Genomic DNA, 24,600 nt, shown 5'->3' on the forward strand with positions numbered 1-24,600 from the left:
TTTCCTAAAATCGTAAGTACTTCCCCTTTTTCAAAAATCATATTCATAATTTTCAGTAACTTATTACTGAACTCAGCACATTTAAGAAACTCATTTACCACCCTATCAGCACCTGGAGCCTCATTATTCTTGAATCCTTTTAGTACTGCTGCTGATTCCTCATCGCAAAACAAATCTTCCTTCACATCCAAGGTATCACAAACTTTTTCATTTTCCTCTATATTTTTTCCTGCAACTCTATCTCGATTAAGCGAATTCTTAAAATGTTCGGCCCATCTCTCTTTAGTTTTTTCCTTATCGCTAATTGCGACCCCATTCTTATCTGTAACTAGGCCAAGTCCAGATTGACTACTCCCTCTCAATTTATTAACGTGCCAGCACAATATTTTACTATTATGCCGTCTAGCTGCATCTTCCAGATCTTCGATAATTATATCAATGGCCTCTACTTCACACGTCCTTAGTTCATATTTCAATGCTTTTTCCACTTTCTTTACATTTCTTTTGTTTTCATACGATCTATCACTCAGATAATTCTTGTACAAGTCCTTTCTCCTTTCTATTAAACATAAAGCTTTTTCAATTATATTCTTAGCTGCAGTTCTAGCTTTCTTCCCTAATACACCTTCAGCAACTTCACAAATTATTTTTCTAAAATTATTCCAACCATCTTCCACATTATCAAATTTAAAACTCTCAAGTTTATTATTCAACTGTCCCTGGAAAGTTTCTCTCAAATTCTCATCCTGGAGTCTACCAGCATCATAACTTACCGGGAGGTAATTACCCTTCCAATATTTCAGCTTTAAATTAACCCTAGACACTACCAGATGGTGATCTTTACTCTTAACGTCAATAACGGCACTCCTATATACCCTAATATCTTGTGTTGATCCTGCCAGTCTTCGGTTTACTATAACATAATCAATAAGGTTTGCTGTCTTACCATCTCATGAATACCATGTTAACTTATGTGCCATTTTATGACAAAACACTGCCATTTTATGACCAAACATTGTTTATTACTATCACATTAGCCTTTTTCCTTTTATTAGGGAAATACGAAACTTTCAAACAGTCGTTTAAAATTTTTTAAAGAGTTGGTGTAATTACATCCATATTTTTTTTTCAAAATTAATTTTAAGATTCCATCTGGGCCTGGGGCTTTTATTGGTTTTAATTTTTTGGTAATTTCTAAAAGGTCTTGAAACTGAAAATCCTCGCAATTTTCTACATCTTCTTCTAATATCTACTTTACTTCTTGTTGAACTATATGATGATAGCTATTGTCATCTAATATCTCATCTTTCGTGAACCACTTATATAAAAGTAAAACTCTCAAGTTTATTATTCAACTGTCCCTGGAAAGTTTCTCTCAAATTCTCATCCTGGAGTCTACCAGCATCATAACTTACCGGGAGGTAATTACCCTTCCAATATTTCAGCTTTAAATTAGCCCTTGACACTACTAGATGGTGATCTTTACTTTTAACATCAATAATGGTTGAGTTGAAAGGGGAAAGGGTTGAGTTCAGTTATTGAATTCGTAAAAGTACCATCACTCTTTTTAATATGGATAGGCTTTGTAGTCCCACCCTTCAACCTACAAATATTATGAATTGTATTCCACGGATCCGTAGTCCCTTTTTCTTCACAAAAACGCCTCCAATCTTCTTTTTTAGCCTTCAAAATTTCCATCTTATATTTACTTTTAGCATTTTTCATATTTAATTTGCTTTCTATAGATCTTAATATTTTAAAAATTCTCAAATTACGTCTATATTATCTCCTTAGTTCACTTAATTGTGGTGTCAACCAGTGGCAATATCTTTTTGAAAAATTATTATTACACATAGGAGTCGATTCTTTTATAGCATTCTGTAATAATTTAGTTAAATGATCAACGGCTGAATCAATTGCTTCTTTTGAAGCCAGATTCCGTGCGAAAACTTCACCAATACGGTTGAGTAAAACAGCACTAAATACGTCCCAATTAGTCTTCTTAAAATTATATCGCTGGTTCATATTTTTCTCTCTAATCTCATCATTAAAACTGAGATCAAAACTTATATACAAATGGTCTGACAGTGAGGAAGGGTCTTGTAGGACTCGCCAATTTTCAACATATGTCAAAAGTTGTGTATTCGTTACATCTGGGCTAGAACATCTGGGCTACAAGCCTTACATCTGGGCTAGAATAATGATGATCATATGTGGGTGAATCAGGATAATTAGTAACAACAAGTTGTTTAGAGGTTACAAAATCATCTAATTCTTTTCCTTTATGATCTGTAGAAACACTGTTTAGCCACATTGGACATTTAGCGTTAAAATCCCCACCTATCACATAAAAAGAATTACACATTCTATCCAAAATACTCCGCTGATAATCTAAGGACTGCAGCGAAGGGGAGCAATATACTGATGACACTCTAGTGATTCTTGACTTCAAATAAATAGATATAGTGACACACTCGTTTGTAGACTCATCATAATGCATATCGCACTTGAATTCTTTTTTAACTAATACTGCAGCACTGAAAAATCTTTTCTCAAAATCAAACTTTGAGAATACTGCATAATCACTTGGTACACGTGTTATTTTTCCGAACTTGTTGACATACGGTTCTTGTAACAATAACACATCTGGTTTTAAGTCGCAAAGTTTCTTTTAAAACTGAACCACTGTGCTATATGAGTGCTGAAGGTTAATCTGAAAAAATATCAGTTTGTTTGCACTATGTAAATCATTTTGATCATTCAATTATACTGAATGTTCTTCTTGAGACGGTCCATGATTTCGCGAGCAATTGGGCATTTTTTAAATTCATAGGATGTATGTGGCTTACATTTGATATTTTTTTTATTACATGACCGACACACCGGGCGACTTGTAAACGGTTTTTCACAGTCTTCGTAAGCATGGTTACCCATGCACCCTGAGCACGCAGCATCCCCCTTACAAACAGAACAATTCAGTCCATAGAAACAGCACTTCGTACATCGAATGATGTTCATGTGATCCTCGCAATCAACCATTAAAAAGCCGAACTTAAGTCCGCGATTTGAAAGGATTTCCTTCCGGCTGACTTCAATAATCACGTTTTTTCTCGTTCCTCTTTCCACAACACTATTAACTTTGAAAGTTTCTCCTTTCGCTACTAGGTCTTTAACTGAGGGGTTCGAGTCCATCACACAACTCATACATTCTTTGCGTGTTATATAACCTGGTATTTCTTTCGCTATCATTCGTGGGAGACGCTTCGTGACTGGTTTTGGTTTGAACTGTAACTGCTCAGATTGTCCCGTTAAAACCATGAGGGCTTCATCTAAGTAATTTTTGCTCTGCATTTCAAGAATATATTTACTTCCTCGTCGCGGTAAAATTTTCTTTGCTGCAAACTTTGTGTTATCCCCCTTTAGCACTTGGGATATCTCTTTGGTAACCTATTCAATATTTTGATTTCTCTGAGATCTATTCCTTCCATCTTGATTCTTTAGGGTAGTGCTAATTGGTTCGAGGAGCAGGCAATGCGACTCGGGCCCTTTTGCTACGCTGGCATACGACCGGGCACGATTCTGAATGATGGGCGAACTTTGACGAATTTCTTGCAACTCGGTCTGTAGTTTGATAATTTTTTGAAGGTGTTTATTTTTGTTACGGAGAAGTTTCGAATTTTCTTCTATTACAGTCTGGTGCAAAACCAGGATCCGGTCATATATTTCTCTAACATTATCTTTCCCACCAGGGACTTTTTTAACGTTTCCGAAGACCTTTTTCAGAAGTCTCAGTAATACAAGGACACTTTTTTGTTGATCGACTTTTTTTGTTGAAACCCGGTTAACAAAAATTATGGTCTTGCCTTGGGAAGCTAAATTACGCTGGATTGTTTTCATAATTTGCTGGTGATTAATACACAGATTAATTCGAATAATGTGATGGATTTTGTGCCATCCTGTACTGCACTTTATTGTCGACAGTGTAGTTTAACTTTTATCACTGTTCACTGAAAGCTAAGCAATACATCCACTTTTTTCCGAATCTCTCTGTAACAGAGGTCCTCACACCTTGAAAGCTAAACTAAGACTCCCAAAGAGTCGTATCAAAACCAAAAATGACTATAAATGAAGTTAGGTGATAAATCTTGATTGCAGCAGTAGCTACGACTAAGTAAGAGACAGTTGAGATGAATGGGCGTTGAGTTGAAAGAAGGCTGATGTGGATGGGACTGCGATGAATGAGGTTGAGTTGAAAGGGGTTAAGCTGAATTAGTTTGGGTTGCAGGGGCTATGTTTAATGATGTTGATTTAGTGAGGATTGTGCTAAATGGGGCTGATTTTAAAGGGATTGAGCTTCATAAGAATTCAGATGAATTGACTTTGAGTTTAATGAAGTTTGAGATGAGTACAAATGATTCAAGTGGTGCTGAGTTGAGTAGGGTGAATTTTGGGGAAATTTATGAGGTTGAAATAAACGCGAGATGAGTTAAACACAGACTGACTTTATTGGATTGAATTGAACAGGAGTTGATTTGTGTGGGGCTAATTTGAATGTTGTTGAGCTAAACGGACATTGAAGATTTCTCGTGACTGATGAGCTCAAGACGTAGCTCAAGATCTCGAGAGATTTCCCAATATCCTTAATTTGGGACTTTGACAGATAGCCAACTCTTACGTATCTCTTTATCAAACAAATTCGTAGGATTCTTAGACAAAGTGCATCTTGTTTTTATTGTTCAGTTGATTTCCAGTGTAGTTCTGCCAAATGTGATACAAAATTTGAGGCAATTTTGGTAGTAAAAATTGAACGATGTCTTCTATAGATATAAATAATAGTGCGTAATCAGTCACCAAGTTCTACGATCATTCTTATGAAAGTTTATGTATCAGCAAAAATATAAATTATAATATTGTCAGTTTTATCAGACGTAATGATAGAATTTTAGATCTGTCATTTATACTTTCAAAGGTTACTGGCACCGGTGTTGAATACAATTAGATTTATTTCAAGTAAAATATCGTATATTACGGAAAAACAAACAAACAACAGAAATAAACAAAAACAAAGGAAAATTTAATACGCAAAGAGCTTAGCTGATGTCAGGGGGACCATACAGGTTTTGTCACTTAGGCAGTAAAACATGTAAAATAAGCCCGAAAATGCCACAAAAACCTCGTCATCTGGAGAAAGGAGTCCCTCACAGTGAGAACCACAACAATGTAGACTTGTAAGAGTCAAACAAGGCCCTGAGGAGTGTTGCACACATTGTCACCCGAGGGTCACACTTGTGGAGAAACAAATGCAACAGTATTTTAGGGGTAGTACATGAGGGTACTCTTATATCACATTTGGGGCTGTGTTGGGATGTTTGTAAGTTATTATTCGTAAGGTGAAACAAATATTTGAGAAGCTTCCGTGTCTCCGAAGTAATTGTCCAATTTTGAATCTACATTATCAGTATTATCAGTACATTATCAGTATTAAGACTGTCTGTTGTTTGCAGTGGTTAGTGAAATTAAGGTTCATTAAGGTTCATTAATCAAAATTTATTTCTTTACACACAGTTCATTTGTGGATATAGAAGAATGCATTTCTTTTTGCTTACTTTTAATGGCATTGAACATCTAATATATACTAAACAACAAAATCAGAAATTTTTGAAAATTAATCGGAACTTCTTTTTCAAGTTCAGGATTTCCTGTAATATTTCTCAAAAATTTGCGAAGGTACAGAAATATTTCTTAGGTTATCGAATAATATGAGGTTCTATTAAAAGTTAGTTGATTTCTGAAAAGGGCATTCTAATTAAACAAAATTTACAGAATATTCCTAATCAGAACTTCCGAGTAGAAGGAGTCACAGAAGGATTATTTTGGAAAACCAGTGTCACTTCCAGTTCCTAGAAAATCAAGATTTGTCTCTCTGTGGTTGAAACAGAAATCTACCATGTCTAGAAAAAAAAGCTACCTCTATGATATTAAAAAAGCTTGATGCTATGACAATTTTGGAGATGATTTCTAACTGAAGGAAAGAATTTTGTATAGGAAATTGCCTGTCATCTTGTGCGCTTTTCATGGTATTACTCGATTGAAATAGAAGAGGCAAAAAACCAAAAATTTCAGAAAACAACCCGAAATAGTTAGAATTTAGCATTCGAGATTGACTTTTCCAAATTATTTTCAAGAAATATGGAATAGATACGGAATTATTGTTCCTTAGTTCTCAGAAATTATCTCAGATTACTTCTCAGAAGTCTTGTTCTGACAGTATTGTTCTGAAAAAGTTTACTTTCCCAGATTGGGTACTTTTGTTTCAACATGAGTAAAACAACATTTTGTCACTGGCAAACGCCAAACATTTTGTACTGGCAAACGCCAGTATAAGTGATGTTGCGCCGTAACACACCTAGATGGATATGATAAAACGTTGGCAAACAAAAGTCCGCGTAAAATTCAGTACTATGCTACTTTATGCGTTACATGCTAAACGTTTTACTCTCTTTTAAGATGACGTTGACCATGTCCATGAAACTTATGATTGCAAACAAGAGGCAAGCCAAAAATTGTATTAAAGAAAAGTTAATTATAACGTCAAAAGAGCAATGACTGTACTAACGGAGCAGTAAATTATATCTTCAATAAATTGAACTCAAAGCATGGTGAATATGATTGTCATCAAACAAACTCTCATTAAAATGGATTAGATAGTGACGTTCCCTCGCAAGGGACAGATCTTTACCATTCACTTGAAGAATGTCAATGATAGCTCTTAGTCTCGAAAAGCAGTGCTGCTTCTCCAAGTTTTTTTTTTTCTTGCATGGGTTGACAACACGAATGGGCTACCCATCGTAATGGACCCATTGAGCCTATGGGCATGGGTTAATGAAACCATAGCAAATATTCAAACTTAGCCAAACCATGTATTACATTTGTGTAAAAATATTAACCTAGAAATAGACCTAGAAGACCTAGATACCTAAACCCAGAAGGAAGAAGAAGACAAGCATGGTAAAAAAAATTGTGACCACACTGTAAAACGCTTACCAACTATACTTGGCCAATTAAGAAGAAGTCAATCTAAAAATGAAATAATTATTCAAGAAAACATATTTTGGCTCACATACCTGCTTTCTCGCACTTCTTGCGTTGTAACCTGACTTCTGCGAAGGCCTACATTTACCATTTCTTGGATCAGAAGTCCGCAGTAAGTTGTCTGACGAACGAACACTCAGAGAAAGAGATGCCTTGAAACATAAAATAGTTTTTAGAATTATCATTTACTGATAAACTGATGGGCAATGATTTTTTTTTTAATTTAAAACTACTGCTCATTTCAAAGTATTCACTCTAAATTCTAACGACTAAGTCAATTTTTTTTCCGTCACCTAAATTTTTTGTGTTTTAAAGTCATTTCCTCCAAATCTTTTTTCTTAAACCCAAGTTCAATTGTTCATTGAAGCTTGTTATGTCAAATAAAACATAATTTTATCTAGCATTTACAACTGTTTTGGCTGTTTTAAAATTTGTCAGCTGTTATGGGGAATGATTGTTTTCAAGACAAAAAAATCACTCTAAAGCTATTATACAAATGCTATGGGTAATAGAATAAACTAAGCCTCCAGGGGGTGCTGTAGCAATCATGATCCATGGGTCCCAGTTGTGGAAAAATACATGCAACTATATCTCGTGGGCAGTAAACGTATCATGTATCACGTATCACGTTTTCAGATGCGTTATGATTAGTATAGGTTATTGTTTGTAAGGTCAAATTGTAATTAGAGAACTTTTGAAATCAGTTCCGTATCCACGTCTTTTTGTTTATATCTGTATTAAAACTGTTCACCTTTTAAATTTACTACAGTAAAGGAACATCCATCAACTAATCATTGTGTAAACTCTTATTACTACGAGTACGATTCATTTTACATATAGAAGAGTACATATTTCCTTCCTTACATTTCCTGACATTTAACGTCAAAAATATAACAAAAATCACAGAATTAAAAAAAAATTGGAACTTCTGTTTTGAAAATTTATGATACGAAAATTTTGCTTAGGTTGTTCAACAGATAATATAAAGTTCTGTCAGTATTTAAAGTTAGTTTATTTCTGAAAAGTGAAGCTTTGAAGCTACGGAGTTTTACACAGTGGCGTCGGTGAGTGGAGGGGGCAGTTGCCCCCCTTCAATAATTTGGAAAAACTATAATTTATTAAGTAACTTTAAAACTGTTGCTCGTTTTAAGTGTCAAATTTTTTCTTGATTTTGAGCAGATAATGATTTTTTAATTGATCCAGCTCATTTTGACATAAGGACTACACTTCAAAATATGTTTCATATTATTATGTTTCCAAATATACTGCCTTTGAATGGCAAAATCAAAAAATGTTCGACACTTCCTGTTTCACCATATTTGCTAAGATTAATTTTTTCCCTGATATTTAAGGTGCTTGTACTTCCTAAAATCTATCAATTCAAGATTAGATTCTCTTGTTTTAAAACTTTTAAAAGTGGAAATGAATACACCCTCTACATCTGCAAATAGGAAAGAAATGGAATCATCGAAAAATAAGAAGATTGATATACAGTAAATATAATTTCCTTAATCGCAAAGAAATCATTGAAAAAGAAAATAAGACTTGGTACTTTTTAAAATGATATTCGCACTATAAGTAGATAAGCCAAATCGATAGTAGTTTGGTAATGGAATTTGTTAGAGAGGGATCCGCTCCAGGAATCTTTTAATTGTCTTAATTTTTATTTTCAGTATTTAATTAAAACTCCGATTCTCTTATTTTTATTGATATGCCTAATAAGCGCTGATACCGTTTTATTTCTTGCGTTTAGGATTCACATACTAACGTATAAACGTTAAGCTGCCTCTATGTGCAATACCATGGTGACTTCTCGCTATTTTCACTTTCCTAAATATTTCTTTTAACAAGCTCCAAAAAAAAAACTGACATAAGTGTGCTAAGAATTATGACTGAAATTGGTTGCATTTCACACAACGCCAGCACTTATTGTGGGACATTTATCTCTGAATCATCAGGCCGTACGAAATGTCGTCTGAGAATAGAACAAAGTGAATTAAAAAAAAATTTATATTTTTCTCACAATTTAGAAATTTTCTGTGCACGTATAAGTGGTACCAACCCATTCTCTTTTTCTATTGTTATTAGTTTTTTTTATGCGACACTAGGAGACTTGTGAAGTGATTTACTTGTGAAGGGAATTATACATAAAAATGATAATGACTGTAACACCCCAGCGGATTTTTCTTACCCCCTTACTCTGATTTACGCAAGAAAAACTTTTGTGTAGTTGTTATAGAATCTATTTTTTTTTTTTTTTAGATACAAAGGGCAAGGTAATTTTCAAAATATAGGAGTCAATTCTTCCTTCCAATTGGCATCCCTGGCAATTTTTAATTAATTTAAGGGTTCTGCCACAATCATGGCAAGAATTGTTCAGATTTTCTGGATATTCCTTGTCAAACAATACCCAATGAATAAGTTAATAATTCTAACTTTATTTTTCGAATACTTTCAAATTTAAAATACAGTTGCTATTTAAATGTGGGGAATATGTCACAATATAATGTTTCACAGCTGTGGTAATACTGTGACTTAATCTGAATCTTTACTTAGACAGCACTATTGCGCTGCCTATGATTTTTGTTTCGACTTTGGCCCGCTGATATCAATGTTATTTATTAATATAAATCGACGAATCCCTCAAACAAATCAATTTAATAGAAAAATCATATATAATATTTCAATAAATCGCATATATTTTAAATTGAGTACAATAAGTTAAATCTTACAGAGTCAAAATGAATTCAAAATTACGAGCAAATAAATAGCGCGATACCCGGGTCAATTAGAATAGAGCTTGGTTAAATTATGAGATTGAGCATCCTCTGCTGGGCGTGGGGATGGGGGACAGTGGAGGGGGGGGGGACTAGCACTGCAGTATGGTGAATCTGGCTGAAAATAGCCGAGTGTATACGAAATTTACCTTTTCCCACCCGAAAGCTTGTTTACTACTACAACTACTACTACTGCTACTACTATTAAATACTCACTGCAGCACCAAGCCGCCTAAGGCCAACACAGCTATGCACGCTCCTCCTCCATACCAGTCAATTCAGAGCCACCCTTCTTACACCCTCCCAGGAAATTCCAATTTCCTTTAAATCTTTCTGTATGACGTCCTCCCACCCCAGACGAGGAGGACCTGCTTTCCATTTAGCTCTAGACGGTTGGCCGAAAAGAAAAATCTTCCGGCAATCTGTCATCCTACATCCGCAAAACGTGCCCTAGCCGCTTCTACCTTTCTTTCATTATAGCCCTAGAGAGCGGTATTGAACCACTTTTTGTGTACAGCCTATTGTTTGAAATATGGTCAGTAAGCCGGGTACCAAGAACAATTCGTAAGCAATTTCTCTGGAAAACATCTAGCATATCTTCATCCACTTTTTGGAGCGCCAATGCTTCACAGTCATATTTGATCACTGTCATCACTGTAGCTTCTAGTATTCTAATCTTGGTTTGCAGACCTATCTTCCTTTTCTTCCAAACCTTTTTAACTGTGAAAAAAACACACTGAGCCTTGGTTATTCTACTTTTAACATCTTTACTGCCCCCATCTTCTTTATTATTAATACTACCAAGGTAAGTAATTTCTGAGAACACACTTTTCGAAGAAAGGAAGTTTTCTTCCTTTTTTCACGATTTTTTGTTTTAACAAGGTAAGGGAAGCTGCCCACCTGATCAATCTCTTTGTTACCCAACGTCCCCTTTTCATCTTCACTTATTCCTAGGCCTTGTGACTTAGTCTTCTTAACATTAATTTTTAAACCTATTCTAGCACCCTGAACTCGCAAAACCACTGTCACCTTATTCGGTGTGCTCACCTTCTAAATTAAAGTGAATGAGTCGTATCTAAAACCGAAATGTGGGAGACGGGTTCCTCTCCATTTGAGTATAAAGTTTTCCATTACTAACACCGCACTCCTTAAGGAGATGTAAGTCAGGATGGCCCACATAAGAAGGGATAATACACAACCCTCAATAACTACTGATTTAATACAAAACCAGCTGCTAACCTCATTTCCCAACTTAACGGCAGCAGTGTTATTTTCGTACATAACACTAATCACTTTAATGTATTTTTATGGTATACCATACAAAGATAAAACCCTTACTAAAGCTCTTCTATCAACAGAATCGAACGTTTTCTCATAATCTATAAGACTGAGGACCAAAGTTGTTTGACAACTCAGACCTAAGAATGAAAATTTGGTCGACACACTACCTTTTCTAAAACCACACTGTTCTTCTCTTAGGATTTTGTCTACGGCATCTCTCAGTTTAAAAAGTATCATATTACTAAGTAATTTGCTACCTACAGATACCATTAGCCTAAGAGTGAAAATTTGGTCGACATATCCTCTACCTTTTCTAAAACCGCAATGCTCTTCTCTTAAAACTTTGTCTACGGCATCTCTCAGTCTAAAAAGTATCATATTACTAAGTGATTTACTACCTACAGAGACCAGGCTAATGCCTCGATAATTACCACACTCACTTTTATAACCTTTTTTATATAGTGGTTTAATTAGGGTTTTCCTAAAATCGCTAAGTACTTCCCCTTTTTCAAAATCATATTCATAATCAATCATGAGTAACTTATTTCTAACCTCAGAGCCACCATATTTAAGAAACTCATTTACCACATTATCAGCACCTTGAGCCTTATTATTTTTTAATTCTTTTAGTACCGTCGCTAATCCTTCCTCACAAATCAAATCTTCCCTCACATCCCAGGTATCACAAACTTTTTCATTGTCCTCTATATCTTTTCCTGCAAGTCTATCTCGGTTTAGCAAATTCTCAAAAAGTTCCGCCCATCTCTCTTTAATTCTTTCTTTATCACTAATTGTAGCCCTATTCCTATCTTTAACCCGGACAAGTCTGGATTGATTACTCCCTCTTAATTTGTGAACATACCAAGACAATATATATCTATTATATCTTCTAGTAACGTCCTCCAAATCTTTAACAATTGCATTTATTATTTTTAGTACCCAAATCCTAAGTCCACATTTAAATGCTTTCTCCACTTTCTTTACATTCCTTTGTTTTCGTGTGATCTATCACTCTGATAATTCTTGTCTTTCTTGAATTCTTGTCAGATAGTCCTTTCTCCTTTCTATTAAACATGAAGCTTTTTCACTAATATTCTTTGCTGCTGTCATTGGTTTCTTCCTTAAGACACCTTCAACAACTTCACAAATTATTTTTCTAAAATTATTCCAACCATCTTCCGCATTATCAAATTTTAAACTCTCAAGTTTAGCCTTCAACTGTTCCTGGATAGTTTCTCTCAAATTCTCGTCCTGGAGTCTACTAACAGCATAACTTCCCGAGAGGTAGGTACCCTTCCGAAATTTTAGTTTGATATTATCCTTGACGCTACTAGATGGTGATCTTTACTTTTAACATGAATAACAGCAATCCTGTATGCACTAGTATCTTGTACTGATCTTGCCAGTATTCGATTTACTATAACATAATCAATAAGGTTTGCTGTCTTACCATCACGTGAATTACCTTGTTAACTTATGAGTCATTTTATGACCAAACACCGTATTGGTTATAACTAGATTGTTATACAAACAAAATTAAAAGAGTTAGTACCCATTACTGTTTCCTTTTCCTACAACAGACTTACCTACGCTAGGATACTATCTATTCCTATTTATACCAACTTGGGCATAAAAGTCTCCTAATAAAAACACCATATTTCTACCTGGGACCCTGTCTCTTTGCTCCTGTAGTTGTAAGTGAAATTCATCTGAGTCACTAGTACCTTCGTCAGTTGGTTCTACAGGGGCATATTCTACTATAACTGATACCTCGAACTTTTTAGTCATAAAATGAGCAATTAGTATTCTATGACTAATACCTTCCCTGCCTAAACAAGACTTAGCAGCTTCCTTATTCATCAGGAGACCTAAATTCTATATCACCTAGTTTCATGCTTCCTACCCCTGGGGTATGGTTTCTGAACCATACCCCAGGAGTTGAATGAGTTTCTGAAACTCTGAATAAGTCCAGTTTACGCTATAATTTACGCTAACGCTTGTTTAAGCTATACTACTGTCGTCTGCAGCAGCTCATTAGTGACAATTTTATTAAAAGCCGAGCACCCGCACTTACATTTATGATTTTTTAATGTGTGTTTATTGTTTTTAATGTACTGCATAATGTTTTTACTTTTACCAAAAAGTGTTTTGTTAAATAGTTAATTTTCTCCCCTACCGCTTGAATAGCACCTACATCAATAGCACCCCTCCCCCCTCCCTAATAAGATACTGTAGCTATGTCCCTGTTTTTACGCATACAAAATATTGGGGATTCATAGAAGCAAAGGTTAAAAATAGAAGTAGTTACATAATAACTTTATTTCTGGAAAATAAACATAGGCTCCAGTTCTTAGAAGATCAAGATCTGTTGTTTCTCACCTGTATTAGGGAAAAATTCAACCTTGTCTAGAAAAGTTACTTCTAGGATATCAAAAAAAGTTCATGCTTCATGACAACTTTGGAAGTTACTTCTAAGTGAACATAGCAATTTAGTATATAAGACGGTACATACCATCTTGCGTTGTTTTCGTAGTATCACTCGGTTATACACAAAAGGAATCAAGCCCAAAATTTCAGAAAAAAAATCAGAATTTTGATTTATTATTAGAAAATAGTTTTCTAAGACTATTTCCAAGAAATCTAGAAGAGATATAGAACTTCGTTCTCTTGTTCTCAGAGAGACAATTGTAATTTTCCGAAGGAGAACGCCACAAAATTGTTCTGAAAAAAAGTTTACTTTCTGGCTAGGATAGTTTTGATTTTGTACCATGTACAACATGTGGGAAAAAAGTTCCTTTTTTTAAGATTACTAGATATTTCAAAAAGTTTACTGGAACTTTTCTGCCCGTTTCACGATTCACATAACCCAAAAAATTTCGAGTTTCTCTCCCTTACCACTTAAGAGCAACAGACTGCTGATCATGAAAGAAAAATGAATAGCAAGTATTATGTAAAGTCAATCACCGGAAATTGTTACGGATGAAAAAATTAAACTCAAATTCAGCCTAGCTAAAAATCTCTTTACATTAACATTCTGAAACACATAATATTTTTGTTAATTATCGGTTGTCACTTCTGGCTTTATTTTTCCCTACAACATGCAGATATCGATAAGTCGTTATTACCCAAGTAACGATACATTTGAGAAGTATCATATTGAGTCTTGATACCCAATACTACTAATCCTACTAATAACAGCTCACTGGAACTCTAAGCCAACAGAGATCTGCACACCTACTCACGCCCCTCCCCTATCTCAATGCATTCAAAGTTTCTCTGTTTAGCCATCCTAAGAAGTTCCAATTTCCTTTAGATCTAACCTTGCGACCTCTTCCCGTTCCATTAGAGGAGGAAGTTCTTTTCCTTTGGTCCTTAGTAAATGGTCCGAGGGGATGATATCTCCTTCAACCAAAACTGTGTCCAAGCTATCTCCGCCTACATATCATTATAGCTCTTGCCAAGTGCCCATGTTCCAGCACCATACTTGATCATTTTTGTCACTGCAGCTTTCAACATTCTAATCTTAGTTTGCAGACTTGTTCTCCTATTCTTCCTACCTATTTTTAACTGAAAAAAAAAAACACCCTGGGACTTGGCTATTCAACTTTTCACATCTTTACTTTATCAACCATCCTTAGCAATAATTTTATCTAAATAAGTATTGCTTTCCCCCAAATGAATCTTCTGGTTACCCAATATGGCCCCTTTGTCTACATTTATTCCTTATCTAAACGACTTAGTATTCTTAACATTAATATTCAAGGTTATGCTTGAACTCAGAATCTTCTATACATCTGAAAACTCATTCATTTTGCTGACATTTCAAACAGGACACATTATCCGCATTAACTAAGTCTAAAAGAATATCATTTTCCTATTAGATTACAAACTCTCCCAAAGCCTTTGCCGTGTTCCTTAGGACAAAGTCAATCAAAACAATCCACACAAATGGGGACAGAACACAATCCTGCTAAACCCTTCTGAAGCCTATTGCTAATTCTAGGTGGGAGCAAAGGGCTAGCTAACCGTGGCCGTGGGTTCCACGGCCACGGTTTACAGGCTGCATAGGAAATGCGCTAGCGCACCTCAAAGTGGTGAAGGGGTGTAAACATTACTGAGCTCCGCGCCGAGCAAGGTGATGGCCAACGCACTTGGGGTTACCGCAAGACTGGGGACCATGTGGTGTACCTTATCCCCAAGAAACGCTCAATGATGATGACAAATATGATGATGAAAAGTTTGGCTACGGTATCCCCGGTATTATGCGATGCGACGAGAATGGCGCTCTCGTCAAAAAGTATGCTAGCTAACGTCCTATCAAGAAGACAAGGCCTGAACATCGGCTGCTGGAACCTGGGCTAGATTAAATGTTCATTGACACAACCTTTTGTAGCTGATGAATTTTATCTTTATAACCTTGATATTCTGTGCCTTTCTGAGACGAGACTAAATGGACGTAACATCTTGACCCTTGAATCCTCGGCTGGGAAGGCAGTCTCTTTTTATAACTCGGGACTATTAGATGGATCTGGCCAAGCAGGAGTAGGTATCCTGTTGTCCTCCAAAGCAGTCACTGGGCTCATCGAATATGAGCCGGTGTCTGAGAGAATCGTACGGGCAAGAATTAAAGGTGGCACGATCAATCTGACTATCCTTAGCGTTTACGCCCCAATAAGAGATGCCACTGAACAGCAAAAATCAGTTTTACAGTGACCTCAAGACAGTCATTGATAAGATTCCCCGGAAAGATATCCTCCTAATTGGAGGCTACTTCAATGTCAGAATCCGTGGAAAGCTGAATAACTCGGAACAGGCGATCGGCAAGCTCGGCCGTGGAGACAGGTGCACAAATGGAAACAGGCTTTTGCTGTTCGTAAAGCAGAACAATTTCGCTGTGGCTAACACCTGGTTTAGGCACAAGCCGTGTCATGCGTATACATGGGAATCCCGCGATGGAAGAGTAAAGGCCCAAATAGATTATCTCCTTATATCCCAACGATGGAAATCCATGGTGATGGACTCGAGAGTGCACAGAGGTGCTGACACGGGATTGAAAAATGGATCTGACTACTTCTTGCTGAAGACAAGGCTAAAGTACAGACTTAGCTCAAGGAAGACTACTATGCCAAACCAGAAAATAGACGTGTCGAAGCTGAAAGTAGATGAGTACCTAGGAACATTTTTCCTTGAACTCTCAAACCACTTCGCTGTCCTTCAAGACGACACCGAGGAGGCAACCCCGACTGATCAGTGTCCTAACTGCACCAAAATAGAGATTGAGAAGAAATGGAGCAAATTCAAGGACCACATCAATTATACATTATAGATTCGCCGTGGCATTCAATAAAATCCAGAAAATCTTATTAAAAGGGAGCACATACGAAGCCAAATTATGCCAGTAGCCTATCCAAAAATATCCACGACAATGAACAAGCCGCAATAGAGGGCCCTGGGTCTATCAAAATATTTCTATGGTTTCCCAGGGAATTTGATATCATTTTCTTCCGTCTCCGCTTTAAATGAAAAAAATAATTTGCTTTTTGGCATCCCTGGGTTTAATTAAAAAAAATGAGTTATTATCATTGAAAATGATAGCTCCTATCCCCCACCCTATAGGCAATAACATACAATTTTCTTATAGATCATATTTTTGGGGTCACTTCCGTTTCAATTCCCCATTTTTTTTGGGGGGGGGAGGTAAAATTTTCAGTAAGAAGATTACAATTTCTTTAATCTATCAGGCGTTCAATAATTCTTTATTAAACATTAAGAAAATGTATCGAAAAATAGCAAAAGACAAAATTCTACAAAACTGTCGCAAAAATCAGTAGACTATCAATTTCCAAATCCAACTGAATCTACATAGTGTATGCGTTCCGCTTGAAAATAAAATTCTTGACTACGAATGATGTAAGAATCTTCTAGCATTTGAAATGGTTTAATCTCATCAAACAGTTTTTTGTAACGAACTGTAAGTAAGGAGCGACCCGGCTCAATAGTAACCGAAACTCTAAAGAGCGGATACCAATTTTGGTACGAATAGATACATCAAAAGAGTCAAATTTTATGCTGATTTTAAATATATAAATTTCATCAAGTTTAGCGTTACTCATCAAAAGTTATGAGCCTTAGAATATTTGGCTTATTTTCGAAAAAGGGGAAAACACCCCTAAAAATTCATAGAATCTTAATGAAAATTACATCATCAGATTTAGCTTATCAGATAAATCTATTGTAGAGATTTAAAACTCCTGTATGGAAAAATGTGGAATTTTTTTTCTGTCCAAAGGAAGATCACGGATGCGTATTTTTTTTTCTCAGGGGTGATCATAACGACCCAGTAGTCCTAAAATATTGCGAGAGGGCTTATTCGAATGGAAATCAAAAGTTCTAGTGCTCTTTTTACGTGACCAAAAAACTGGAGGGCACCTAGGTCCCCTCCCACGCTCATATGTTTCTCAAAGTCACCGCATCAGAATTTCGAGATAGCCATTTTGTTCAGCATAGTCTAAAAATCTAATAACTATGTCTTTAGGTATAAAATGACCCACCAAAGTCCCCAGGGGGAAGGGCTACAAGTTGTGAACTTTACCCATTGTTTACAAATAGTATTTGTTATTGGAAAGTATATAACCATTTTATTTTTGTTTTGGAAGAGGGGGGTGTGCTTTGGGTGAATTTCTAAGGTGAGAATCTTCCTTTGGAAGGGAAATATCTGATGAGAGAGTATTCAAGGGGAAATGTTAACCTGTGGGGTTTTGGTAGAAATACTATGGGAAATTCTTTTGAATTGTCTTACATTCTCTTTGCCAAATTTTTTATATGGAGATGTTCCGGGGGAACTATCCAGGGGCATTTTCTGCACGTTTTGTTTTCTGGGAAATAATTTCCAAGGAAGGAGGCATTTCTGGAGTGATCGAGAAGCCGATTAGAGATTAACATCTTATTCCAATGAAAAAATGCTGAGAAGAATGTTTCAGGATGAATCGTTCACAAGCAATTCTATAGAGAGGGGGGACTCTCAGCGAGGAAGAAGCTGTCTGGAAGGAATTTGACGGGGGGGGGGCACTTTACGCTGGATGAAATTTCCACGGAGGAGTTTTTCGTGAGGAGGAGGGGTATATTTCATAGAGGGTGAGTCAGATTTACCGGCATTATTTGAAAAACGAACAGAAATTATGTCATATATGAAGGGTTGCCCCCTCCTCAATACCTTATTCTTTACGCTAAAGTTTGACTGTTTACTAAAATTGAAACAAAGGGGCTGTTTAATTAAAACAGGAAGTTTTTTTAAATATGCTAACAGGTTTAGCGTAAAGAGCAAGGTATTGAAGAGGGGAGACCCTCCATATCTGGAATAAATCTGCCAAAATTAATTTGCAAATTGTGTTTTAATTTTTCCTGCACGGTGAGCCAAAATCAAACCTGTATTACTTGAAAAACGTTCAAAAATTAAATAAAAATAAGTTTTTATAACTGAAAGTAAGGAGTAACATTAAAACTTAAAAACGAACAGCATTTATACCGTATATAAAAAGTGCTATCCCCTCCTCAACGCCTCACTGTTTACGCTAAAGTTTGACTCTTTTTCGCCATTCTACTTTTTAAAACAATAAAAAAATTTAGCGTAAAAAGCGAGGCGTTGAGGAGGGACAGCCCCTTTCATATACGGAATAAGGGCTGCTCTTTTTAAGTTTTAATATTGCTCTTTACTTTCAGTTAAAAAAAACCTGTTTTTTTTATTTAATTTTATAAGGATGATACTTTTGTCAACATATGAAGAACCGTGTATATTGCGATTGTATCTGTCTGGCTTATATGCATAGTAACACAAGAGACGAAAATTAACGAACAGGAGAGTAGTGAAGAATTATGGTATAAAATGTAATATTTGGCAGGGATAGTCACTAGTGATAAATCACTAGGGGTGGTACCGTAATTGGGTGATTTCTCGTGATTCGGTGAACCAATTTTTTTTCGGGGTGACACATAGATTTTCGGGGAAACCCCCGATAATTCGGGGATGGGGCAAGCCCTGCTTGACTCCTAATCAGGAAAATCGAAATACTTTACCACACAAGAAAAAAAGCTCCGACTTTACGGTTGACGAAATAAACGATTGCCGCAAAATTAATTCAAAGTCAGCCGAACGCTGCCACCTCTGCCGGCAGCGCCGCGCTTATGGTGCTCTGGCGGCGTTGCGACACTTCGGCGGTGGTCAACCAGGCCTTTCTTTGGCGGTGTTTGGTTGATGCGCCGGCGTGCCGCCGGGTCTATTTTTAATATGTTCAGTTAGTAAACCTTTTTGGCTTATTTCAATAACAATAGTACTAAATGTACTAATAGATTTGTATAACTATTTTGCTTATATATTTAATATATTAGATAAATTTATTAAAGCTGAAAAAAATCATTCTAAAAAAAATCTGCTTTTCCCAAAAGAAAGGGCAACTGTATGATTTATGGTTACAATATTAGAAGGATCTACAAATTAACTACGGATGGCAGTAGGGTCAATTTGGGAGGATCTAGAGGGGTTAAAATGCAGAGGGGTTTCAATGAAAGTACCAAAAGAAAAATCATTTTTGGATGAAAATACGCCAAAAAAGAAACTCAGGAGGCAAAATCCTAAGGGGCTAATTCCCTCCCCTGCTCCCTCTCCCCTAATGAAGGAACTGACTAATGGTACATATTGGTCTTAGTGTACAACTTTTAAAGTATACAAGTACTTTAGAGCCATTTGTTTAGTTGAAGGCAAGAGAATAATTCAAGTGGATGCGCAATTGTACCGAAGTAAAGCCGACTAGGTATTCAAAATCTTTGAGTATGTGAATATAGAAGTGGCTCAAATATAATTCATCATTTAATTCATCATTTTAATTCATCATTGTTAGTCGGTAAATTTAGTTAATGAAAAATTATGTATTTAAACAGTATTAGAAAACTCCACTTCACTTTTGCAATCTAAACAAAAATATAATGACTGGAATTTGATCTTTCCTCTTGCAAAATCTTGCATTATTAGCCAAAAACCACTTTCGGAAGAACGGACCTCCAGTAACGTGTCAAGAGAGTTCGCATTGTGAATGAAGCAAAAGATTATTCCAAAGGCATTGTTGTCACGAATGAACAGAATCCCTAGAGCGTTATTCCATTGAGCAAAATAGAAAAAGGTGAGAAGCAGCTGCCTTTTTATAAAATAAGCCATTAGGACAGTGAACTAATTTTATTTTTAACAAAAATATTGCAAATATATTTTGAGAAGAGGAAAGGGGGGGGGGGATCCAAGAATTAGAATTTTAATTAAACTTTGTTTTCGCTATTGAACCAGTAGATATACTAAAAATATAGAAGTTCAGAGACATGGGAGGGGGTACTAGACATCCTGAACCGATGTCTCTTGCAGCAGCTAGTTTGGAAGTCAATTCAGCTATTCTTGTTAATTTTAAATCTGTTTTCAGAATTGCCCATAATTTTTGCCTAACATACTCTTAGAATTTCTAGAGAGCAAAGCAGTTCTCAAACTGGTTTCCGTAATTCTCTAGGAAGATTGCAAGACATTTTCGGTAGTATCGGAAAAATCGCTTTATATTTGCACCATTTGTATTAATAATTTTAGATTATATCGTAAAATTTCTTGGGATATGCGTATCTTATTCAGTGGCGTCGACTTATTAAAAATATTGTGGGACTCATACAGGAGGTTCAGTCTTGCTCGCAAGAAAATTATTGATTTTAGAGGAAAAATGATCAGTTTTAAAGGTTTTTTTCTATGCATTTTAGAGTCATATGATCAACATTAAAACCCCAAAAAAATGACTTTTAATAACTCTGCAGCCCGGGAAATTTGACAACCATGACACATATTTTGGCTTTGGAAATCGAAATGAAAAATAAAAACACAATTTTCGTAAAAAACTGACTTACAGACTGTAAATTAAATTAAACCAGTTACTTCTGTAAATTACTGTGGTAATTATGCTTACAAACTATTCCAAAGCAGTGATTATATAGCTCTGAAATGACCAAAATTTTACTTAAATAAATCCAAAATTATCATCAAAAGAATAAAACATTGTATTGTCGCACAGAACTAGTACTCTGATTAATACCTCATTTAACCTTACTTTGAATAAGGTTCAGGAATCATTAAAAAAAATAATATCTTAAAGCTAAAGCTTTAATACAGTTAATAAAGTTAAGACTGCATGCCCAATACTTTCAGTAAAAAATTATGTAAATAGTTGGATTTCACTTGGGTTTTACACCATAAAAATATTTAGGCCCAGCGCCCACGGGGCAACTGTTTTGAGACTAGAATTGCTAACCGATTGTGCATGCAACTGTTTTGTGACTATGGTCTTGAAGTAGAGTGGGGGCCCGTCCACGATGCAATTCAGATGAGACTGGTTTCCAATTATTCTAAAACCACTTCCGTATGAGCCTCCAGCCGTGGTAACAGTTGCGTTGCAGAGTGTTGTCCCACACATTTTCGGCTGCTACCGCGTTGATATTGTCCAATTATTTTGGCTCTCAACATGTCAGACCAGGAATTTAACGTGAAAATCGTAGGAGAAGTGGAGAAGCATGAAGAGCTGTACAACTATAAACTTTCTGTAAAAATTCTGTAAAATGCAATAAATTTTCTATCTGTTTGAGACAGTTCTTTTGCTGCTGACAGATGAAACTTTGCATTCTTCCTCATTGGAACTCAACATCGTTCACCAGACTGCACTGCTCAATTAGATAGACACAACTGATCCACAAACACTCGTGTCCGTGGGTGAAATGTACCATTTCACGAACTTATATGTAAGAGCTATTTAGTATTCTTGTGGGGATATGAAAGCCTGCTGGGAGCTGGCTTCGTTGTTTTCATACTTCTTTGGTACACGTTGATTCTTATGAAGCTAAGGATCATCAGCTGGTGAAAATTTTCTTTTAGACATAATTCCCAAAAGTGTTCGAAACTATTTTGACTTCCATTCAATACACAAAACAAACCCTCATATACTTTCTCCAGATCAGCAACACATACATCAGTGCATCTATATTTTTAATTAACGTTCTCTATTGGGTCCATTGCACGGCGAGACATAGAAAGAAATAAGTCTCAAATTATAACATTAACTCAAGGAAGCATTCTCATTTGTCGCTTGTCTCTGCTGTCTCCTCAGCAGAAATTGGTAAAAAAAATCTCTAGCAGTTATTTAAAGTTTTTCAATATTCTAAAGATACTAGAAGCTAGCACAGTTCATCGAGTCGGGCAAAGGGGTCTTAAGCCAGCTTGGTCGCTGGTGCTCCCAGAGTTTATGCTTGTGAAAAGTCCCATTTCTTTTATTGGACTCCCTTACAGTGTTTATTACGTCTACAGCTGAAGCCATAATATCCAAACAGACATAAGATGGTGGAGACTATCTAAAACTTCCAACTTTAAACAGCGAGCAGTGCGGTCAATATGACGTGCTTTTGTTGTATGTCCAAAACTAATTTTTTTAGCTCTTTAGACGTACACCTCCTGTTAGAGAAACCCTCATAGCACCGTTCTCTTAAGTTATCCATTAACAAATCAACAAAATCAATATAGACTTTAGAAAACAAAATAGTATTCAATGAGTTTGATTTTCATTTTGGTTTTAGGGCAAAGCACTCAACTCAGCAAACATGTGCAACTCTCTTGAATTATTTACGTTCGTCTGTTGGATCTTGTTTTATACCTGCTGCTCTTTTTCTTGATGTAGGTAAATCATTCAACTCATTAACACATGAAATTCTTCTTTGGAAATTTTTTCATATAAGGGGTCTTATCCTTCTCGATTTCTTTCATATATATCTGACCGACGCATCTCGATTGATCAACTCTTTTGTAACAATTTCGAAATAAAGTTTGGTGTGCAGCAAGGATCTTTCACTGGGCCAATACTCTTTTGAATTTATTTTAATGGCCTTTTTAATGCGGTTAACAATCCAAATCCTACGATGTATTGTCTTTCTTTCAACAAGCATCTACCATTAACTGTGGTAAGAGCTCATCTTTTCCAGATGCATCGGCCATTAAAAGTGGCAAGAATTCTTCTTTTCCAGATGCACTTAATGCTTTTATTGATGAAAGCACCCTTGGTTTAGCCGGAAGAACTGGGTCTGATCTTTATTCAAAGATACCGGCCCTGACACATGTATCAAAAGGTTCTCTAAATAGAGCTGCAGATCGTTAAGTTTGATTTCTCTGCACCTTGCTTGATAAAAATCTTTCATTTGGGACTAGTATTGGACTTATTAAAAATAAAGTCTCCAACAGCATCGGAATACTTAGAAAGCTAAACGTATATTTCCAGGGTTGGTTCTTACAATCCTTTTTATGACATTATTCAGTCGCATGGACTATGATTTTGGAAACTAAGCATTCTTCATTTAAGCGCTTGCTTGATTTAAAATCACTTTATTTTCTGTCGTGTACTTGTTTTGCTTTTCTACATTAGCATGGCAGCCTTTCTGCTGCCCTGTGTAACAATGTACCTTTTAATTTCAGTAAATTAATTTATCATCCCCGCACTTCCAACAACCTACAAATTTCTCTTACTTTCTCTATACTATCTGATTTCAACCCTGTGGCAGATTGTAACTTGATCCGGAACACACTCACAAAGTTTGCACAAAGCTGCGACTCGTCTGGTGTCTTCAAAAAGAAAGTTAGAGACGTTTTAGCCAATAAAAGAGTGTTTTCTCTTCTTTTTTTGTTGTTGTTGTCATTTCGGTTTAAGTTTCCCCTGGAGCTAATGTTTCTGGATTGAGTTTGCATGTTTATTTGAGTTGGCTGAGCCACCTGCTACGCCCTGTCTAGCTTGTGATTTTTAGAATTTGTGAGGTCGGCAACTGGATTTGGTTTTATTTTGTTTATATATTTTGTTAGTATTCTTTTTCAATCTTGTTCTTTCCTGACCAAGGAGCCTTATGGGGATAAAACGTTGAAGTTTTTTTTTCTGACGATGCAAATGTATTGTTGAAACAAAAACTCAGAACTCAACGGTTGAATCCAAAGTTAGGTTAATAAAATAGCGTGATAGAAACTATTTTTTTTTTTATATATACATAGCGGCTTCTGGAACGAAATAGTGAATCCGCATTTTTTTGAAAAATAACACGAGAGAAACTAAACTTTTGAATTTTATTTTTCTTTTCTTTGCATGAAAAAAACAATTCTTAGTAGCAAAATAGGCCATAGAGTTAGGTCCTAGGTGATACATTGAGTGAAAAAAAATATTATCCCACAATTTTTTTTTATAATTTGGTTAATTTTGGTTAATTTGGTCAATGGAACTCTAGAAAAAGGTCTTATTCCTTTAACGATCTTTGTTGACTTCAAAAAAGCCTTCGACACTGTGGATTTTGAGTTGCTGCTGTGTCGCCTATCTAGTCTGAGGAGAAAAAATGTTTGCTTGGATTGGTTTAA

The 24,600-nt window shown here is 35.8% G+C and overlaps 1 protein-coding gene across 1 annotated transcript in view; it reads right to left on the bottom strand.

Moving 5' to 3' along the window:
• The window catches only part of LOC148943040 (uncharacterized), a 187,234-nt gene that overhangs the window by 86,186 nt on the left and 76,448 nt on the right, over window positions 1-24,600 (bottom strand). Inside the window, exon 3 of the mRNA XM_089102541.1 lies at window positions 7,125-7,244. Coding sequence (XP_088958667.1) covers window positions 7,125-7,244 — 120 coding nt within the window. The remainder of the gene's footprint in view (window positions 1-7,124; window positions 7,245-24,600) is intronic.

The sequence above is a fragment of the Artemia sp. Qi Xiang Cuo genome, chromosome 16 (genome assembly GCF_049724085.1).
Source record: "Artemia sp. Qi Xiang Cuo chromosome 16, ASM4972408v1, whole genome shotgun sequence".
In the NCBI taxonomy this organism is placed as follows: Eukaryota; Metazoa; Arthropoda; class Branchiopoda; order Anostraca; family Artemiidae; genus Artemia; species Artemia sp. Qi Xiang Cuo.